Source organism: Perognathus longimembris, chromosome 20 (assembly GCF_023159225.1).
Source record: "Perognathus longimembris pacificus isolate PPM17 chromosome 20, ASM2315922v1, whole genome shotgun sequence".
Taxonomy (NCBI): domain Eukaryota; kingdom Metazoa; phylum Chordata; class Mammalia; order Rodentia; family Heteromyidae; genus Perognathus; species Perognathus longimembris.
The window spans coordinates 13,610,149-13,631,607 of NC_063180.1; the positions used below are offsets into that span (position 1 = coordinate 13,610,149).

Sequence of the window (21,459 nt, forward strand, 5' to 3'; positions counted from 1 at the left end):
TTTTAATTCATTAGAAAAGCATAGGAGAGAGTTGAGTTTGCTAAAATTAAACGAGTTTATGAATCAGCTCTTGAGCACACATTAGAATTCTAACTTCCAGATGAGACTTTCAGCGATCTGGGGTTGGGGTACCCAGACTGCACGTGCTTCAAGGTGCCCAGGGGACCCCAAGCCCAAGTACGGCCTGGAACGAAAACATCCAGAAGTCTACACTGGGCCAGGGCACAGGTTCGCCACCAGGAGCACTCGAGGGCGTGGCCAGCAAAATTTTTTGGCCTACCAAATAATTCGCTTTACTCCTGGACCGTGTGTGGGCGAGTCCAAGGGCGGGGCCTGAACGTGGGCGGAGCCAGCACTGAGACGCGCTCACTTCCGAACGTGAGGACGGGGGAGGGGGCGGAGCCTGAGCGGCTCAATGCGCTGCGCGGGGGCGTGGCTAGGGCCGGGATTAGGGGCGGATCCTACGGATGACGCGAAGGAGGTGCGACAGCTACGGGACGCCCGGGTGCGTGCGTGTGTTTTGGGGGTCCCGCGCCACGGGGGAGCAGCTAGAGCTCTGGGCGTCCGGCCTGCGGCTCGAAGCCGGCGGTATGCAAGTGTGAGATGCGTCCTCGGGTAGCCCGGATACGAGCAGCGGCCCCCAGGGCTCGGGTGACGGGAAGCGCGGCCTCCTCGGCGCCGGGCGCGCGGTGCATGCGGGGGAGCACGCGAGCTCCACGCCGCCTCCATAAACACTTGTTTAGGACTCGTTCGCCTCGTTGAGGCCCCACCATGGCGGCCCCACCGGATCCCGAGCCCCCCGAATCGGCAGCGGCGCCCCTGAGCGCCCCAGAGGTGGCGCGGCTCCGCGAGGAGCAGGAAAAGGTAACAGGCCGCGCTTCCGCCTGCAGCCCCGGAGCACCGCCCTCCCCCGCCTGGCCTGGACCCCCAGTCCATCTCCCCAGTCCCTTCCCCCGCCCGGCCTGGACCCCCACTCTACTCCTGCCCTCTTCCCCCCACTCCCGCTCGGCCCCCCGCGATCCGCGGGGAGTCTTGAGGCTACACGGAAACCTCCAGGCCGGGCCCCTTCACGATCCGTTTGTGTGTGGTGGGGTCTAAGGAGCCCCACCAAGCGCCCCCCCTCGCCCCCGCGGGGCGAGTCTCAGGGCTGCACGCAAAGTGAGGGGGGCGGGGGTAAACTTCGGTTGTGTGGCTGTCTTACCTCTTTTCTCTGCAGCCCCCTGACCTTGGTGCACGCCAACGTGGGGTTTGTTCTGAACACAGTGCTTTCAGGAGTGCGTGGGAAGTTTTGCGGGAGGGAGGTAGAAGGGAGGAACGCATCGTTGAAAAGTGATCCCTTTGCAGAATTTTTGTTTAGCTTGTTACCTTCTTGTTGCTTAAAAACGAACACTTTGTATTATTTGGATGGCACGGAAAACTTGTATGATGTTTGCAAGGATATGCCTGGCCGGTGCAATCCTGACCTTGTGTGTGTGTGTCGTTTGGTATTTTTCACACAAATGTAACAAACAACTCCCCCTTTGCTCAATTTTTATGACACTCATTTAGTGAGTTGAGTTTTAACCTGTCTGTAAAGAGAGGAGAAAGTTTTGTATCTTCTAACGAGATATTAAAGAAGTAGGCTGAGATGCTCCCATGTTATCTAGCTTCTCCAGAGGCTGAAATCTGAGGGTCGAGGTTCGAAAAAAGACTAGGCAGGAAAGTTTTTGGGACTATTATGTCCAATTAACCAGTAGGAAGTTGGAAGTGGAGGTGTGGCTCAAGTGGTAGAGCACTTTCCTGAGTGGAAAAGTCAATAGAGTTCAAGCCCCAGGAATCAATCTCTCTCTCTCTCTCTCTCTCTCTCTCTCTCTCTCTCTCTCTCTCTCTCTCTCTCTCTATCTCTCTCTCCACACACACTCACACACACAGAAAAAGAAAATGATTAAAGTGTTTATGGAAATCTACTCAGCTCCATATTTTTTTTTTCTTTTCATGTTTGTTTTCGTGCTTGAACTCAGGGTGCTATCCCTGAGCTCTGTTACTTGAACCACAGCTCTGCTTCTGGCTTTTTGGTAATTAGTTGGAGATAAAAGAGTCTCATGGGTTTTCCTGTTGGGGCTGGCTTTGAACTATGATGATCCTCAGACCTCAGCCTACCGAGTAGATAGGATTAAAGCCATGCACCACCACCCTCCAGCAGTTCCAGGGTTTTTAGTAGAATCTAAGAAACCCTGGTAAACCACCTGTTGGGATAAACAGAATCTTTGTTCTAGTTGGATTATTATTATTAGTTTGCATTAGATTTTTTTGTGAACTATTGTTCTCTTACAAAACCACTGTGGGGTTTTAAGCCTGTGACTTCTTTCCACATGGTTGGGGAGTTAAGATTTTTGCCTACTTTATTGCATTTAAATTACAAAGCACCTTACCATTTTAAAAGAGAAACAGGAGGAGAGATGAAAAGGTAACCCCACATCAAACTGTTTCTGGCTTTATTTATTTTTGCAAGTCCTGGGGCTTGAACTCAGGGCCTGAGCATTGTCCCTGGCTTCTTTTTGCTCAAGGCTAGCACTTTACCACTTGAGCCACAGCACCACTTCTGGCTTTTTCTATATATGTGGTGCTATAGAGTGCTGAGCATTCTACCACTAGGCCATATTCCCAGTCCCAAACTCTGTTTCTTGCTAATGAAACTATTAATGATTTTTGTTGTGAAAATGTTGAGCAAACCTTAAGAAGGTATGCTTTTGGGTCTTTAGTCTGGAGTAGAATTCTCTCCTTCAAAATACAAAGTGTGACTATCTCTGGATCCATGTTTCCTCCATTATTAAGAGAGAAGATCCCTGGTTTTATTGTGATGTTGGGATATTGGAAGGGTACTTCTTGGGGGTGCTCTGAACAGCTTGCAGGTGTAGTTAAGTGTGGCTGCATTTGAGGAGGCCAGTTGTCTGTAACAGTCACAGTCTGTATCAGGCTGAGTTACTTTAGAAGACACGGTCCAGGCCATGTGTGTCTGGTGTTCAAATTAACTTGACGCATAAAATAAACATGCATACCTGTCTCATGAGAAAGTCTTCTCATTAACTAGACTGTATTTACTAGGGCTTGAATTTAGAGCCTAGGTGCTATCCCTTATCTTTTTTGCTTAAGATAAATGCTCTACCACTTGTGACAATGCTACTCTGGCTCTTTTTTTTTTTGGTGAGTGGGTATGATTCATTGGCGCTAAGAGTCTCATGGACTTCTCTGTGTTGGGCTAGCTAGTCGGCGCTCAGCCTCCTTGAGTGCCTACTGGCTAGACTGAATTTCTTTAATGGCAGTATCTGTATCAGTGGCCAGGAAACCCATAGAGCCACAGCTGTGCTGATGACAGAGCTGGGGTTTAGTTAGTGTGTAGTATAGGAAAGTTCTGTGTGGGACTTGATTTAGGTTTCCCATCTCGGTTTTCATACTGCAGTGGATGCTAGCTGGTACTCTGGCAGAAGCTTGGGGACATTGTGAGTTCTAGAGGGAAAAACGTCATTGTCAAATTCCTGACCCTGGTGAAAGTGACTTGGATGGCTGTTCTGCTGGTTTTGGTGAGAAGGTGATTTGAAAGCTCTCCTCTGAGCTGTGGCTATGGAATCCCACAGGCTGCAGATTCAGCACTGAGAATGAGTTTATTACATAGGATAGGTGCCTTAGGCTGTAGCTTAAAAAACAAGCAACAAACAAAAAACGAAAGGCAAAAACCTAACTGGCTCATGCCTGTAATCATACCTACTCAGGAGGCTGAGATCTGAGGATCATGGTTCAAAGCCAACCTGGGCAGAAAAGTCTCTGAGACTTATCTCCAATTAACCACTAGGAAACCGGAAGTGTCACTGTGGCTCAAGTGGTAGAACACTAGCCTTGATTGAAAACAATGAGCAAGAGCTCCACATCCTGAGTTTAAGCCTCAGTGTTGGCAACAAAACTCCTTATTTATTGCCTTTTAATTTTCTTGTCTACAAAATGGCATGTAAGAAAGGTTTCTTGTAGCTTTGTCTGTAATAATTCAGAATAAATCAGTGTTAAGGGATTGGTTAAATAGATGCTCTACGTGAAATGGAGTGTACAGTCTTTGGAGCTACGTGTGCATATTCACTTCCTCTTGTAGGAACACTCCAGCCTCGTGCTAGTGGCCCACACCTGTAATCTTAGCCCAGAAGGTTGAGATCTGGAGGATCATAGTTCAATACCAGTCTGACAGAAGAGTCTATCTCCAGAATAACCAGCTAAAAATGCTGGGCTGGAAGCATCACTCCAGTGGTAGAATGCCAGCTGCCAGCCGAGCGAGCAAGCAAGCTGAGCGCAAGGCCCTGAGTTCAAATCAGTATTGGCAAAATACAAAAGCACCCTATGGTTTTAAAAGCACAGCTTCAAAGTTTCTGAAGTTGGATTCCATTTTCATTTTTCTTTTGATGTTGATAAAACTTTATTTTTACTCAAAGGTGGGATGTTGTATCTTTAATTTCTAAACACCTTCTGAGCTTGAAAGATGACTTTTGGCTGGTTTGAACACCAGTTAGGCAGTTTACTTTTTAGTCACTGAAGAGCAGGTGTAATTTAATTTAACATCCTGTTTGTTTTTTTTCCTTGCCCCTGAAAGGTTTTCTTTGATCTTAATTCTCAGATACAAGAATCTAGGAGAGGGAAATTCGGATCCTTTTTAAAAAACTGGCTTTTTTCCTTTTCCTTTTATTTTGTCCTCCTTCCCCCCCCCCCCCCCCATATCAGTAGGCATTTGGTAAAGGTTTGTGGAGTATATGTGCCTCGTGTAATGATTTGGCCTGTTCCAGGCTGTTTCCTTTGCTGAGATCCCATTGTCTGATTCTGGCTCAAGTTGCATCATGTTGAAACTTTGATTTCTTGGCTAAGGTCATATTTCTGGGCTATCTGTATTTTATATGTTCAGGTACTATTATATTTTATTAGCAGAATTGCTGAGATTTTTATGATGGTGTGAAGAAAGAATTGGGTAGTATGGTTTTCTTAGGTTTATTTCTGAAATAATAGTTAAGATCAGAAAACTCATTTGGATGATTTTTAAAAGAAATTGAGTACCACATGTAATTCTTTCATGGAATTTTGAAATAGCTTATGCTTTCCTGGTAATAGACCCTTGGAAAATTAAGCACATTAGAAGTAAATAGCCAGCTGGCCCAGCTGCCTGCCTGCCTGTCTGCCTCCCTCTCCTTTTTCCTTCCTCCCTCCATCCTTGGGGCTTAAATTCAGGGCCTGGCACTTTCCCTTAGTATTTTCACTCAAGGTTGGTCTATCTTTCACTTCTGGTCTTTTGGAGTTAACGTTAACTGGATCTAAGAGTCTTATGGATTTTCCTGCTTACTTTGAACTAGGATCCTTAAATCTCAGCCTTTGATTAGCTAGCATTACAGGTATGAACCATCTGTGTTTGACTCTTCATAGATTTTTTTTTTTTTCCCAGTCCTGGGGTTTAAACTGAGGGCCTGAGCACTGTCCTTGGTCCTTGCTTAAGGCTAGCAGCACTCTACCACTTGAGCCATAGAGCCACTTCCGGCTTTTTCTTGTGTATGTGATCCTGAGGAATCAAATCCAGGGCTTCATGCATGCTAGGCAAGCACTCTACCACTAATCCACATTCTCAGCCCATCTTCATATATTTTGATGCAAATGTTTTATCAAGAAGTCTGAAAAAATTGTGTTTTCCTTAGTCCTAGGCTTGAGTTAGCACTCTAACTAAGTGTCCTTTTGATGAATAGTTAGTTATAACAGCAGTTTTCTAATAGAGTTGGTGCTTTCTTGCATCCCATTTTTGTGGTGCTTGTGGATTGGGCCCAGGCGCATGTGCAATATATAGACAAGCACCATACCTCTGGAGCTGCATCTCCAGCCCTCTCCTGGAGTTCTGAAGTTGTTTGTTTTGTTTTGTTTTTTTGGCCAGTCCTGGGCCTTGGACTCAGGGCCTGAGCACTGTCCCTGGCTTCCTTTTGCTCAAGGCTAGCACTCTGCCACTTGAGCCACAGCGCCACTTCTGGCCGTTTTCTGTATATGTGGTGCTGGGGAATTGAACCCAGGGCCTCATGTATACGAGACAAGCTCTCTTGCCACTAGGCCATATCCCCAGCCCCGGGAGTTCTGAAGTTGTCATCTCCCATTGTCTTCTAAAAGTTTCTAGAAGCTTCTGTCTTGCTTTGCTTGTTTGATTGGCTTTGTGAATAGTGAGGGATTGGGACCATGTGGATGGCCCCTGCCCATAACCATTTGCTGGCACATCTGTGATACTTGCACTCAGTGTCTTCTTTGTCATATATCAAGTGGCCACATAGCCAAATGTGTATTTCTCTCAACTGTTATATTGGCTGATAGTGGGGCTTGGCAGTAATCCTGCAAGGTCTTAGTCATGTGGCTGATGCGCCCTTCCTCCCTCCCCTTTATTTTCTTTGGTTCTGGCAAGAATCTAGTGTAGAACCAAATGGTAGGGGTGTTGAGTAAACATCTGCAAGTTTGCCATGAAGGGTGTGGGTGTTTTTTATATTTTTCATCAAGTAAAGAAATTCCCTTCTAGTCTTAGTTTGCTAAGAGTTTTGCATTTTAGAAAGTGCTCTTTTTTTCCCCTAAGTTGAATCGTTACAAGGGAGTATTAAAGGCAGTGTATTTGGTTTTTGTAATGTTGAAGTTCTCCCCCTCCCCCTTTTTGTGGGAGTACTGGGGCTTGAACTCAGGACCTTGCAATCTAGCTCAGCTTCTTAGCTTTCTTGCTCATAGATGGTGCTCTGACACTTGAGCCATGCCTTCAATCTGGCATTTGCTGGTTAATTAGAGATGAACCTCATGGGCTTTCCTGTTTGGGTGGTTTAGAACTGTGATCCACTAGTTCTCAGCTTTTTGAGTAGCATAGATTCCAGGCATGAGCCACCAGGTCTTGTTTTTTCCCCTCCATCTTTAATGTGTGTGTGTGCGCGCGTGCCAGTGTTAAGGCTAGAATTTAAGACCTGGCTGTAGTCTCTTAGCTTTTTCACTCAAGGCTAGTGCTCTACCACTTGAGCCACACCTTTCACTCTCCTCCCCCCCCCCCATTTTTTTTTTTTTTTGCCAGTCCTGGGCCTTGGACTCAGGGCCTGAACACTGTCCCTGGCTTCTCTTTGCTCAAGGCTAGCACTCTGCCACTTGAGCCACAGCGCCACTTCTGGCGCTGATGAGTTCTTCTGGTGTTTTCTATATATGTGGTGCTGGGGAATTGAACCCAGGGCTTCATGTATATGAGGCAAGCACTCTTGCCACTAGGCCATATTCCCAGCCCGCACCCCCCCCCCCCCATTTTTAAGAAATACAAAACTGTGCTTGCAGGTATATAGCCTAAGGCTTTTTTGTTTTTGGGTGTGTGTGTGTGGGGGGGGTGAGTTCCAGACTCACTATTGGTAAGTTACCATTTTTGTGAAGCAGCTTATTCATTGTCAGGGCATACTGCCACCTATAGTTCTGAGCCAGGCCTAAAGACCACGTGGTTGTAGTTCCTAATAAATCTGCTCTAGTATGCTCAAGTCTGTCCCCCCCCCCCTCCTTTGTACCACATGCCTTCATCTCCAGGCTGGCTAAAAAAGTTCCACAACTGTAGGAAGTTTGTAAGGGAAGGATGGAGGACACCGTTTGCTTAGATCAGTCTTGGTGAGCCTTTTTTCTCTCTGGGACCAATTGGAAATTTATAACATCACTTCTGGCTATACAAGCTATCAATACAGGCAGACAGATCGCAGGCAGCCACTCAGAAGCACTTGTATCTGTCCTATCATATATCAAAGGTTTCTTGGTCCTTCAGCATTTGTGAGTTGAAAGTTTCCCCAGCCCTGGAGGGTCGTTCACAAATGCTGGCTGTAACAGCACAGACATTATAAAATTACTTACTAGCTAATACTTATTTGCTTTTCCTCTCTTTCTGTTCCTCTTTTCTTTCTAATCCTCTGCTGAGCTGTTTGGAAATAAGTTGCAGATAATATCACATCCTTAGTTCTTAGTCATATCTTTTTTTTTTTTTTTTGGCCAGTCCTGGGCCTTGGACTCAGGGCCTGAGCACTGTCCTTGGCTTCTTCCCGCTCAAGGCTAGCACTCTGCCACTTGAGCCACAGCGCCGCTTCTGGCCGTTTTCTGTATATGTGGTGCTGGGGAATCGAACCTAGGGCCTCGTGTATCCGAGGCAGGCACTCTTGCCACTAGGCTATATCCCCAGCCCTAGCCATATCTTTTTAGAGCAAGGTCATTCTCCTATATAAACATAATGTCTTGTTTCAGACCCAAGAAATTAACATTGACAGCTAACAAAATAGCCCTCCTCCCATTTTTTTTTTTCCCCTGAAGTGGTCCTTTATAGCTCTTTGATGCAGTGCAAGATACAGTCTAAGGCACCATTGCATTGGGCTGTGTGAGTATGTGTCTCCTTTCATTTGTAACAATCCTCTTGCTGACTTTCCTGTAGGAAATTGACACTTGTGGAGAGATCATGTCAATTTTCTTACAAGGAAGAAATCAAGTCAGGTGATTTGAAGACCACGCCTCAACTGTAGTGCTGGCTTCCCACTGCTGCATGCCACAAGTCTACTTGTTTAACATGGGGTATGGCATGGCCTTTCCTCTGTGCACAGAATACCTCCTTTAAGTGTGCAGCACTGCTTTAGGACAGTGTGAATATTCTGTCCCCCAAAAGTCTGTTTCAAGTCACTTACTGTTGCCATTTACCCATTTCCTAATGATCAGTATTTATGAGCCGGCATTTTTCTATAAAGAAGACACTGTGGCTGGGCATGGTAGCACATGGAATCCCAGCCAAGCAGGAGGCTGTAGGTAGGCTCAGGGTTTGAATCTGGTCCAAGTGAATGTTAGAGACCCTATCTGAAAAAATAACTACAGCTAAAAGGGGTGGGGTCATGGCTCAATTGATAGAATATCTGCCTAGCAAGCCAAGGTTCTCAGTTCAAACTTCAGTACTGCTAAAAATAAAACATAACTCCACACAAGGGCCTGGGAATGTGGCTTAGTGGTAAGAGTGCCTAGCATGCATGAAACCCTGGATTTGATTCCTTAAGCACCATATAAATGGAAAAAGCCAGAAGTGGCACTGTGGCTCAAGTGGTAGAGTGCTAGCCTTGAGCAAAAAGAAGCCAGAGACACTGCTCAGGCCCTGAGTTCAAGCCCCGGGACTGACAAAAACAAAACAAAAAACCCAAAACAAAAACCTCCACACAAGAGAACAAGAGCCTTTGTGGCAGGCCCTCCCACCTTGAGTGTTGTTATTTTTATTCAGATTGTTATTATTTCTGTCTTTATTCTGCTATTTGTTATTGTGCTGCTATTGAAGCTTGAACTCAGGGCCTGTGAACTGTCCTTCAGCTTTTTGCCCCCTCAAAGTTGGCACTCTACCACTTGAGTCACGTCTCCATTTCTAGCTTTTTGCTGGCTCATTGGAGATAAAGAGTCTTATAGACTTTTCTGCTCTGGCCGACTTCAAACCCCAATCCTTAGATCCTGAGTAGCTAAGGATCCTAGGAAAGAGCCAACCTCATCTGGCTGATGAGTTCTTCTGATGTTCTAATCCTCCCTCATTTGGCAAAGGGCGCCCTTCAGGCTTCATATCTCTCATCACCCTTTGTTCTGCCTGCCTCTCCCATGTCAGGTGTCTCAAGCCTGCCCTGTAGTTCTCTTGCTCTTGGGACCATGTCTTCCCTTTGAGAATTGCCGGCAGACCAGGCCCCAGACCCAAGGGTGTTCGCTGCAGTTGGGTATTACCATGCAAAGGCAGACAGCACTGAGGACACTTCAGCCTGTGTACACAGAAGGTGGTTAGCATATTCTTTGGCTGGTGGCCCCTTTGTCCTATTCTAATCTTAACTGATAATAAGGGGGCTGGGGAAGGGGGGTGAGAGTATGGTGGAAATCAGTTTCATCAGTTTCATGCAGACGTGGCAGCCCTCTTTGAAAATGCTGGCCAGGTGTGTTTGTGGACAGAAGCTGTGATCTAGGTCCTTGGTAGTACTTGTTGAGGTCCATCCACTTGTCACATATGGTCTGGAATTGCTCATTTCTTTTCTTTCCTTTTTTGTGTGTGTCTGTCCTGGGGCTTGAACTCAGGGCTTGGGCTTCTTTTCTTTTTTTTTAAATTTTTTATTTTTTGCTCAAGGCTAGCACTCTGCCACTTGAGCCACAGCGCCACTTCTGGCCATTTTCTGTATATGTGGTGCTGGGGAATCGAACCCAGGGCCTCATGTATACAAGGCAAGCACTCTTGCCACTAGGCCATATCCCTAGCCCCTTGGGCTTCTTTTCTTTTCTCTCTTTTTCTTTCCTTTTTGCTCAAGGCTAGATCTCCACCAATTTGTGCCACAGCGTCACTTCTGGTTTTCTGCTGGTTAATTGGAGATAAGAATCTCATGGACTTTTCCTGCCCAGGCCCGGCTTCAAGCTGCAATCCTCAGATCTCAGCCTCCTGAGTAGTTAGGATTACAGGTGTGAGCTACTAGCGCTTGGCCTTCCTTTTTGTTTACTTGCATAGTATTTACTCACTGCTTTTTTTTTTTTTTTTTTGGCCAGTCCTGGGGCTTGGACTCAGGGCCTGAGCAATGTCCCTGGCTTCTTTTTGCTCAAGGCTAGCACTCTGCCACTTGAGCCACAGCGCCACTTCTGGCCGTTTTCTGTATATGTGGTGCTGGGGAATCGAACCCAGGGCCTCATGTATATGAGGCAGGCACTCTTGCCACTAGGCCATATCCCCAGCCCTGCTTTTTTTTTTTTTTAACCTCCCTCTCTCTTTGGGTTGGGTTGGTCTCTGTTCATCACATCATCCATTCCATTCAGATGTGTGCAGTTTTTCCTACATTGGCTGATAAACTCTTCTAGATCCCTACTTTTGTTCAAAACCCATTTTCATTGCTGGACTCGATGGCTCACCCCTATCATCTTAGCTACTTGGGAGGCTGAGAGATCTGAGCATGGAGGTTTGAAGTCAGTCAAGGCAGGAAAATCCCTTAGACTTTTATCTCCAATTAACCAGCAGAAAGCCAGAAGTGGAGGTGTGGCTCAAATGGTTGAGTGAAAAGCTAAGGCCCTGAGTTCTAGTCCCAGAACCATTAGACAACAACAATAACAAACCCAACCAAACATTTTCAGGGTCTATAGCCTTTTTTCCTCAGGTTCTGACTTCAGGAATAGAAGAATTTAGACAATTTTATTTTATTTCTTTTTTTTTTGGCCAGTCCTGGGCCTTGGACTCAGGGCCTGAGCACTGTCCCTGGCTTCCTTTTGCTCAAGGCTAGCACTCTGCCACTTGAGCCACAGCGCCACTTCTGGCCGTTTTCTGTATATGTGGTGCTGGGGAATCAAACCTAGGACTTCATGTATGGGAGGCAAGCTCTCTTGCCACTAGGCCATATCCCCAGCCCTTTATTTTATTTTAGATTTTTTGTAGTAAAAGATAAAATCAAATTTACTCCCCCCCGCCCCCTGCAGTGCTGGGGATAGAACTCAGGGCTTTACAATGATAGGCAAGTGCTACCACTAATCTACACAATTTTATTCCTTAGTGCTGGGTACTGGGGTTTGAACTCAGGGCCTTGTGCTTGCTAGGCAGGTACTCTACCACTGGAGCTATAACCCAAGACAGCTTCAGATAGTCTTATGCTTTTTAAAAAATTTTGTCCAGGGCTGGGGATATGGCCTAGTGGCAAGAGTGCTTGCCTCGTATACATGAGGCCCTGGGTTCAATTCCCCAGCACCACATATACAGAAAACGGCCAGAAGTGGCGCTGTGGCTCAAGTGGCAGAGTGCTAGCCTTGGGCAAAAAGAAGCCAGGGACAGTGCTCAGGCCCTGAGTCCAAGCCTCAGGACTGGCCCAAAAAAAAAATTTTTTTTTGTCCAGTGGCCAGCCTCAGATTGTAATTCTCCTATCTATGGCCTCTTTTATAAGTAGGGTTTTAGGTATGCCCCACCATGTTACCTTATTGTGATGGGACATCTTGTTCACTTTTTGCCCTGGCTGTCCTGGAACTGCGTTGTGCCCAGTCTTCACTTCCAAGTAGCTGGGCTCATAGGCTCCCCTAACCTGTAAGGGTCACTTCAGTGACTGTGGTGGTTACATTCACTGATAACTAATCATTACCTTGTTTCCAAAATGCTTCCTCTTCCCACTTGCCCTCCTTGGCAGGGTCTAATGGGCTTTCTCCTTACATGAGTTTCTCCATTCTAGATGTGTCAGCTGGAGGGAATGAGGTAATAATCCTTGTCTCTAGGCCGCTGGTTTATTTCACTTGGCAAAATTTTATCAATGAAGTGTATGAGTACGTCATTCCTTTTTACAACTGAGTTATTCATACTCCCTTGTTGGTGTCTGGGGTGCTTGTCTGTTCCTCTTCTGAGGAACACGACGTTCTTTCTACATTCAGGCTGTGTGGATAGTGCCTCAGTGAGAAGAGTGACTCTTCTTTGGAGTATATCCTGGGACTAGAGTTGCTGAGTCCTCTGGCAACTGAGAAATTGCCAGGCTCTTACTCATGGTGGCTGCACTGTTGTCTGTTTCCAGCAATGTTACCTTCCATTTCCTGAGTGCGCAGACCTCCCACTGTGCTCTACACTCTCAACACCCATTCTCCTAATAGTGAAGGGTGGTGCTCACAGCATTGGCTATCCCCTTGCCTTGGGGAAGCCTCTACTCCAGTCCTTTGCCCACTGTTTAATTGGCTTTTCAGTTTGCTGATGAGGCAGAAGAAATCTATATATCAAACGTTCTCTAGATTCTTCTGTTCTCTAGATTATTTTCTTTCTTTTTTTTTTTTGCCAGTCCTGGGGCTTGGCTCAGGGCCTCAACACTGTCCCTGGCTTCTTTTTGCTCAAGGCTAGCACTCTGCCACTTGAGCCACAGCGCCACTTCTGGCCGTTTTTTGTGTATGTGGTGCTGGGGAATTGAACCCAGGGCCTCATGTATGGGAGGCAAGCACTCTTGCCACTAGGCCATATCCCCAGCCCCTATTTTCTTTCTTGATAATGCCTTTTGATGTATGACAAGATGGTTTGGGTTTTTTTTTGCCAGTTAGTCTTGGGACTTGGACTCAGGACCTGGTACTCTACCACTTAAGTCAGTCACAGCTGCCTTCTGGCTTTTGGTAGTCCATTGGAGATTGGAGTCTTATGGACTTTCCTGCCCGGGCTGGCTTTGAATGTGGGTTGTCAGATCTCAGCCTCTGAGTAGCTGCAATTACAGGTATGAGCCACAGCACTCAGTTAGGTAGAAAGTGTTGTGCTAGCATGTTTCCCAGAGTAGGGTAACTTTTAAATCTTCCATTACAAATGTCACATAGCTCTTTTTATCATGAGTAGATGCCGACATTTATCCAATATTTTTCTGTTGATGGAAACATTAATAGGAATTATTTAGTTTTTTTTTTTTTTTTTTTTGCCAGTCCTGGGCCTTGGACTCAGGGCCTGAGCACTGTCCCTGGCTTCCTTTTGCTCAAGGCTAGCACTCTGCCACTTGAGCCACAGCGCCGCGTCTGGCCATTTTCTGTATATGTGGTGCTGGGGAATCGAACCTAGGGCCTCGTGTATCCGAGGCAGGCACTCTTGCCACTAGGCTATATCCCCAGCCCAATTATTTAGTTTTTTAAAAAAATATTAAGTACAGGTTCCTTGTTTCTGTGGCTTGAGAGATTGTGGTTGTGATGGCTGTAATTACCACATGATATTCTGTGTCAGTTCCAGGGTTATGCGGGCCTCTTTGTATATTTTATGAAAGAGTTTTTTTTAATTTTTTTTTAATTTATTTTTTTTGGCCAGTCGTGGGCCTTGGACTCAGGGCCTGAGCACTGTCCCTGGCTTCTTCCCGCTCAAGGCTAGCACTCTGCCACTTGAGCCACAGCACCGCTTCTGGCCGTTTTCTGTATATGTGGTGCTGGGGAATCGAACCTAGGGGCCTCGTGTATCCGAGGCAGGCACTCGGTGCCACTAGGCTATATCCCCAGCCCTATGAAAGAGTTTTATAGCTGGTGTTGGTGGCTCATACCTGTAATCCTAGCTACTCAGGAGGCTGAGATCTAAGGATCACAGTTTGAAGCCAGCCCAAGTAGGAAACTCCATGAGATTCTTACCTCTATTAACTACCCAAAAGCCGGAAATGGAGTTGTGCCTAAAGTGATAGAGGGCCAACCTTGAGCAAAAAAGCTCAAGGACAGTACCCAGGCCCTGAGTTCAAGCCCCAGGATTTTTTTTGTAATTTATTTATTAATTAAACACAAATTTTTTTGACAAGGTGTTGTGCAAAAAGGGTACAGTTACATATTAGGGCAGTGTGCCTATGCGGTGAACTCAGGGCCTGAGCACTGTCCCTGTCTTCTTTTTTGCTCAAGGCTAGCACTCTTCCACTTCAGCCACAGCGCCACTTCTGTCCGTTTTCTGTATATGTGGTGCTGGGGAATTGAACCCAGGGCCTCATGTATACGAGGCAAGCACTCTTGCCACTAGGCCATATTCCCAGCTCTCTTGTGATATCTTACACCCTGTTTTTCTTTCCCTTTCCTGGGTCAGGTAGACATATATTCAATACACAATGTACCAAGAACATATACAGTAGCCACGTGGCCTACGCCCAAGAAAATTCGCCTAGGGCTTTAAATGTAATGTCGATATTAGACAATATGTCGACAGTAGTCTTATATGAACATACATACATAGCTTTTGAGCTATTGTATTCCACTGAGAGGTCAATTTTTGACCTTTATATGTTGAGTAGTTGTTTGGTTTTAGTTACATAATGTTGGGTCGCTGACCCAGTCCTGTGGGAAATACCATTTGACAAGCAGTTTTTGGTTTCACAGACCTGGTCTCTACTGTCTCTCTGTTACCCCATCTTAACAGTCATATATCAGGGAGATCATGCCTCTTTGTTTTCTGTGTTCTAGGCTTGTCTCGCTCAACATTATTTGTTCAAGTTCTGACCATTTCCCTGCGAATAACAATATTTCACCATTCCTAATCGCTCTGTAGTATTCCATTGTGTATAGGTACCATATTTTTTGGATCCATTCATCTGTGGAGGGGCATCTGGGTTGTTTCCATATTTCAAGCCCCAGGATTGACACAAACAAGCAAAACCAAAAAATACAAGTTCAATTTCTTTGTTAGAGAACTGTGCAGTTTTGTGTTTCTAATTTTACCAGTTGAAGCAATGTGATCTTTTTCAAGCAATTGCTGTTTTTTATGTAAAAGTTTTCAGTTTTCTTGGATTTGAATTATTCATAACTAAAATATCTGCAGTTTTGGTAGTGATGTCTTCGTTTTGTAATGGATTTTATTTGGAATCTGTCATAGTTCCCTCTCCTGCTTTAGTTTGTCTTCCTATGAGGGTAATAGTGCTGTATGGTAGTATCAGCCCTTTTCAAAGAACCAATTTTTGGCTTTGCTGATTTTTCTGTTTTGTGAGTTTTCATTGATTTAAAAAATTTTTTTCCTATCTGTTTCTGCCCTTTTTAAAGATGAACACTTAGATCATTAACATCTACTCTTTTTTTCCTTACAATTTATGTAGGCAGGTGATCTACATTTGGTTCGTGTCTGCAGCCTATTTTGCTCTTCTTAGTTTTTCAACAGGATCTTACATCCCCCCCCCACCCCCTTTCTGGCCTGGATTTTTTTCTCCTGTTTCCACTTTTGGAGTAGCTGGGCCTACATGTTCTAGCCCAGCTTTGTATTGGTTGAGATGGAGTTCTTGTGAACTTTTTGTTGGGGCTGGCTTTCAGTCATGATCCTTGGGATCTCAGCCCTCTGTTAATGGAATTACTGGGCCTTGTTGAAAAGAATATTAGTTTTGCATGTTTTTAAACATTTTTTTATCAGCATCAATCCATACCTTGATAAGACTTCCCCCCCCATCCCTTATTTCTGCAGTTGTTGAGTTTCAGCGTGTTAGCATGGCTGAATGTGGTGTTCAAGTATTTTACATCCATGTTGATTTTTTTATGGGCTAATTCTGCTAGTTATCAAGAGATGTGTATTAAAAATCTCCTCTGTGGTGTTAGTTGTGGTTCTCAGTGCATACAAATTGAGGATTGCAATAACTTCCTGGCCATTGACCTTTTTATCATTTTGAAGTATTTTTATCTCCAGTGATACTTCTCTTTGCCAAGTCTCCTTTGTTGGGTATTAGTATGCACCAACATATCTTGCTTTCTTTTTTTTATGCTCTATTATTATTTTTGTCTTTGAACTTCAATCTATTTGTGTTCAAAGTATGCAAAGTATGTCCCTTATAAACAGCATGTAGCCTTTCTTACATGCCTTTTGAGTTAAAAAATTTTTATGTAGATTGAATTTTATCACCTAGAATTTGACATTTAAAAATTATAGTAAAAATACCTATATAACAGAAAGTTTACCATTTAGAATGTTAACTCACTGAAACGGACAGTTGAAGGACATTAATAACATTTTCTCTGTTGGTCAGCCATAATCACTAGGACTTTCTTTTTTTGGGTGTGTACCAGTCCTAGGGCCTGAGTTCAGGATCTGGGCCCTGAGCTTTTTTGCTTTGAGCCATAGCTCCACTTCAGGCTTTTTGGTGCTTAATTGGAGATAAGAGTCTCACAGACGTTCCTTCCCTGGACTGGCTTTGAACTATGCTCTTCAGATTTCAGCCACCAGCACCTGGCACTAGAACTTCTTTTGTAACCTTGTAATCCAAACCCCTGTATTTTAAACAGTACTTTTCTGCCCTGGTCTCATAACTCTCTCACACCATGCTGCTTTTTTTTTTTTGAATTTCATTAGGCAACTTAAAGAATCATCTAGTATTTGGCAGTTGTTTTTTTTTTTTTTTTTTGCTGGCCCTGGGGCTTGAACTCACTCGGGCCTGGGCTCTATCCCGGAGACTCTCTGTGCTCCAGGCTAGCACTCTACTATCTGAGCCACAATGCCCACTTGAGCCACAGTGCCTCTTCAGCCTTTTTCTGTGTATGTGGTACTGAGGAATGGAACCCAGGGCTTCATGCATGCTAGGCAAGCACTCTGCCACTAAGCCACATTCCCAGCCCTTGCAAGTTTTTTTTTTTTTAAACCAGGTTATCTCACTTAACATGTCTTTCAGCGTTCATCCATATTTTAGAACATATCAGAAATGACTTCCTTTTTAAGGCTGATGTACCAGGCATTAGTGGGTCATGCCTATAATCCCACCTACTCAGGAGCCTGAGATCTGAGGATTATGGTTTGAAGCTAGCCTTGGCAGGAAAGTCCCTAATTCTCTTAACTTCAGTTAATAACCACCAAAAAGCCAAGAAGTAGAGCTGTGGCCCAAGTGGTAGAGTACTAATTAGCCTTGAGCAGAAAAGCTCAGGAACAGTACCAGGCCCTGAGTTCAAGCCCCAGTTTGGGCACAATAACACCCCAAAACCAACCAAGCAAAAGCTTGTGTATTTCCTGGGTGGCAGATGAATGTTGTTGAGTGTTGATCTGTCCCTGCCTCCTGGGGTGGCATCTAGCCAGTAAATACAGTTGGAGGCACCTGGATACCTGTCACTCTATCCAAGAAATTAGTACCCCCGAATGACTGAACAGAGTCTTGAATTTCCAATAGTATGCCATCTAGAATTAGAAGACAAACACTGGAAGAAAAAGCCTGACTTTGTAGGAGGACCTCAAGGCAGTGAGATTAAACTCTCGGGGGCCATGGGAGAGGAGCAGGACTGAAAGCCTCAGAGCTAGTGTGGGAAGAGTTGAAGGAAGGCCCTGCTAAAACAGGAAAGGTAGCCTGTCTGTTCTCCTGGCTCAGTTTGTAAGTAACATGTGTTTCAAAACAGTGATTCCCAATATTAGCTTTAGCATTCAGTGTAGCAGTTCTGTTTTTCAATTATCTTTCAAATGTAAATTTGAGGTGTGTGTGGGAACTGGTGGCTCATACCTGTCATCCTAGGTACTCAGGAGGCTGAGATCTGAGGATCAAGCTTGGAAGCCAGCCTAGGCAGGAAAGTCCTTGAGACTGTTACTCTCCAGTTAACCAGCAAAATGCCATGAGTGGAGCTGTGGCTCAAGTCGTAGAGTGCTAGCCCTGAGCAAAAAGAAGCTCAGGCCCCAGGACTGGCCCTCCCTCCCCCCCACCAAAAAAAATAGTTTCAAACTGAAATAGTTGGCTTAGCACTCAGGCCCATCCATCCTCCCTCCCTCCCCCCTTCCCCCTTTTCCTGTTGGGAACCAGTAGTCACTTTCTTGCTTCTTTGTGAAAAGAGTCTATTTAAATTTTTTTACTTTTTTTGGTGTGTTTTGTTTCTGAGATGGATTTCTGGGTGGCCCCGGCTGGCCTATAAGTCTAGATTCTCCTGCCTCCACCTGTGGAGTGCTGATTCTCAGGTGTCTGCCCCAGCACACCTAACCAGACTTAACAGTTTTTGCTGATTTTGCTGAAAGTACACTGCGTGTACCTTGCAAATGCCAGTTGCACATCTGCTCTGATAACTGGCAGCTTGTCTATATTTGTTTTGTGTGCTAGTACTGGAGCTTGAACTCAGGACCTGGATGATATCCCTTAGTCTTTTCTAATCCGCCCAGGCTGGTGGTTTATCACTTGAGCCATACTTCCACTTCTGGCTTTGGCCTGGATAATTGGGGATAAGAGTCTCATGGCCTTTCCTATCCAGACTGAGTCTGAACCTTGGTCCTCAGGTATCAGCCTCCTGAGTAGCTAGGATGACAGGCGTGAGCCACCAGCACCCAGTTTATAGGTTTCCGCTTCTGGTGCTGGCAGGCAGCTGTCTGTCCTGGGCCCCGTGGACCTCAGGAAGTAGACCCCTTGCAGCTGCTTCCCTTACCTGCCCTCTGCAGGAAGAACCAGGAAGAGTTTTGGAAGTGCAGCCCAGCTGAGCACATGGCAGAGAGGCATCAGGACTGAGCCTCACTTGCCCTGCCTCCCAGCTTTGCTAAGACACACAGGTCAGTGCCCCCTTGTGGTCATGCGACCAAAATAAATTCAAGGACCAGAACCCTTCATTTCATCCTTTGTGAGTTGGACAAGCCACTTCTACAGAAAAACCGCAAAGAAATTTTATTTCCTGTTCTCCATAGCAGTCAGTAACCTTATTGTCTATCCAATATGTTGTTAACCCTTTGTATGAAGTGTGTTACAATTAGGTGCCCATGACTCATGCCATCCTAGCTACTCAGGTGGCTGAGGTCTGAGGATCATGGCTCAGCCAGACTGGGCAGGAAAATCCACAAGTTTTTTTTTTTTTTTTGCCAGTTCTGGGGCTTGAACTCAGGACCTGAGCACTGTCCTTGGTTTCTTTTTGCTCAAGGCTAGCACTCTACCTCTTGAACCACAGTGCCACTTCTAGCTTTTTTCTATATATGTGGTGCTAAGGAATCAAACCCAGAGCTTCATGTATGGGAGGCAAGCACTCTACCACTAGGCCATATTCCTAGCCCCTCCACAAGACTCTTTTATCTCCAACGAACCAGCAAAAAGCCAAAAGTGAAGCTGTGACTCCAGTGGTACAACAGCTCAGAGACAGCATCCAGGCCTTGAGTTCAAGCCCCAGGATTGGTGCATTCTCTCTGTCTCTCTGTGTCTCTCTGTGTCTGTTTCTCACTCTCATATAAAATAAATGTGGTATGAGGTTGAATGCGTGGCTTAGTTGGTAGAGTACTAGCCAAGCAGTGGAAGTGTCAGGTACTGAGTTTGAGTACTGGTCTTGCACCAAAAAAACAATGTGCTAAAAAATAAAAAGAGGGCTGGGAATGTGGCTTAGTGGTGGAGTGCTTGCCTAGCATGCATGAAACCCTGGGTTCCAATCCTCAATACCACATGCACAGAAAAAGCCAGAAGTGGTGCTGTGGCTCAAGTGGTTAGAGTGCTATCCCTGAGCACAGAGAGGTTCAGGTTCAGAGCCCAGGCCCTGAGTTCAAGCCCCAGGAATAGCAATAAATAGAAGTGTGTTTTGTAGACAATGGTACAGACAAGCAGGTTATTGGATGTGCACTTGGGAACAACAGATTTTATCTAAAAGAGACAAGAGGGGTATAGGAGAGACATTGGAAGAAATAAGGATTTATATGGATGAATTGGTGCATTGAAGCTTATTGGCTTTTATGGCTGCTGCTAAGATTGCGTCTGAACTCTGTGTGTGTGTGTGTGTGAGAGAGAGAGAGAGAGAGAGTGCGCATGGGAGCTTGAACTCAGCACCTGAGCTTTCTTTTTTAGCCTTTTCTACTCAAGGCTGGTGATCTACCGCTCAAACCACATCTTTTCTTCTGGCTTTTTGCTGGTTAATTGGAAATGAGTTTTCATGGTCTCTTCTGCCTGGGCTGGCTTCAAACTGCGTTCTTCAGATCTCGGCCTCCTGTGTAGCTGGGATTACAGGCATGAGACACCAGCACCTATCTTAATAAGCAGGTTTTTTTTTTTTTTTTTTTTTTTAAAGAAAGATGGCACAGTAATACTTTCAGGTAATGTTTACAGATTTCGACAGGTTTGTCTCTGTAAGCAAAATGTGGGAGGGCAACAATGCAATATAATGATGTTTGAATTTTTTGCTTAGCTTTTCAAGAGTTGCTTATAGAACCAAGCCCACTATCATACGTTTTTAACACTTCAAGAACTTCCTAGATTCCTTGGTCAGAAGAAAGTCTCTTTCCTCCTTTTTTCCCTCCCTCCTTGGCTAGTACTGGGGCTAGAACCTAGGGCCTGGGCACCCCACTTAGCTTTTTTGCTGGAGGCTGGCACTCTACCACTTGAGCTACACTTCTGCTTCCTGATTTGGGGAGGTGGTAGATTGGAGATAAAAGAGTCTCCTGGACTTTTCTACCCAGACTGGCTTCAAACTATGATTTCAGCTTCTTTAGTAGCTAGGATTACAGGCGTGAGCCACTGGCACCTGGCAGGGTTTGTTCTTGTTTTTTCTTTTTCTTATTTTCAAACCCCGTTCTGTTTGATTTTGAATCATAGAATTTTCTTCTTGGCAGTCATCCTTGCAAAGAAAGTCTTAGTATCCCAATACAGCTTCTTGTGTTCTAGTGTTTTTTTTGAAAGGAGTAAACTCAGAAGGCCTCTACCATTCTGCCTCCACTTGGGACATTCAGCTGCCACCTCTAGTGAGCACCGTACAGGCGCTGATACAGAAGGAAGCCATGAGCGCTTTCTATGCCGCAGCAGTAGCTGCTGGTGGAAAGTTCTCTTGTAAATTAAGACTTGGACTGTTATTGCTGTCTCCTTGAAAGTTGTTCCTGGGGTGACTGTTTCAGGAAAGGAAAGGTTGGTGGAGGTGGGGAAGCCAGCAGGGCGTGAGGATGTTGCCACAAACACATGTGCCATCATACCATCGACTTGCTTTTCACTCTGAAAAGTGTATGTGCCCAATTTCCATATTTACTAATTACAAAGGCTTCCTGGGAACATTAAGTAGACTATCTTTTATAACCTTTAACATCGCCACTAATGGATACAGCCTAGGAAATTC

General features: G+C 45.2%; 1 protein-coding gene across 1 annotated transcript in view; it reads left to right on the plus strand.

Annotated features, from left to right (window-relative positions):
- Window positions 1–477: 477 nt before the first annotated feature.
- Uri1 (URI1 prefoldin like chaperone) overlaps window positions 478–21,459 on the plus strand; it is a 56,202-nt gene continuing 35,220 nt past the window's right edge. The window contains exon 1 of the mRNA XM_048368943.1: window positions 478–864. Within this exon, the coding sequence (XP_048224900.1) occupies window positions 772–864 (93 nt within the window). The 5' untranslated portion in view covers window positions 478–771. The remainder of the gene's footprint in view (window positions 865–21,459) is intronic.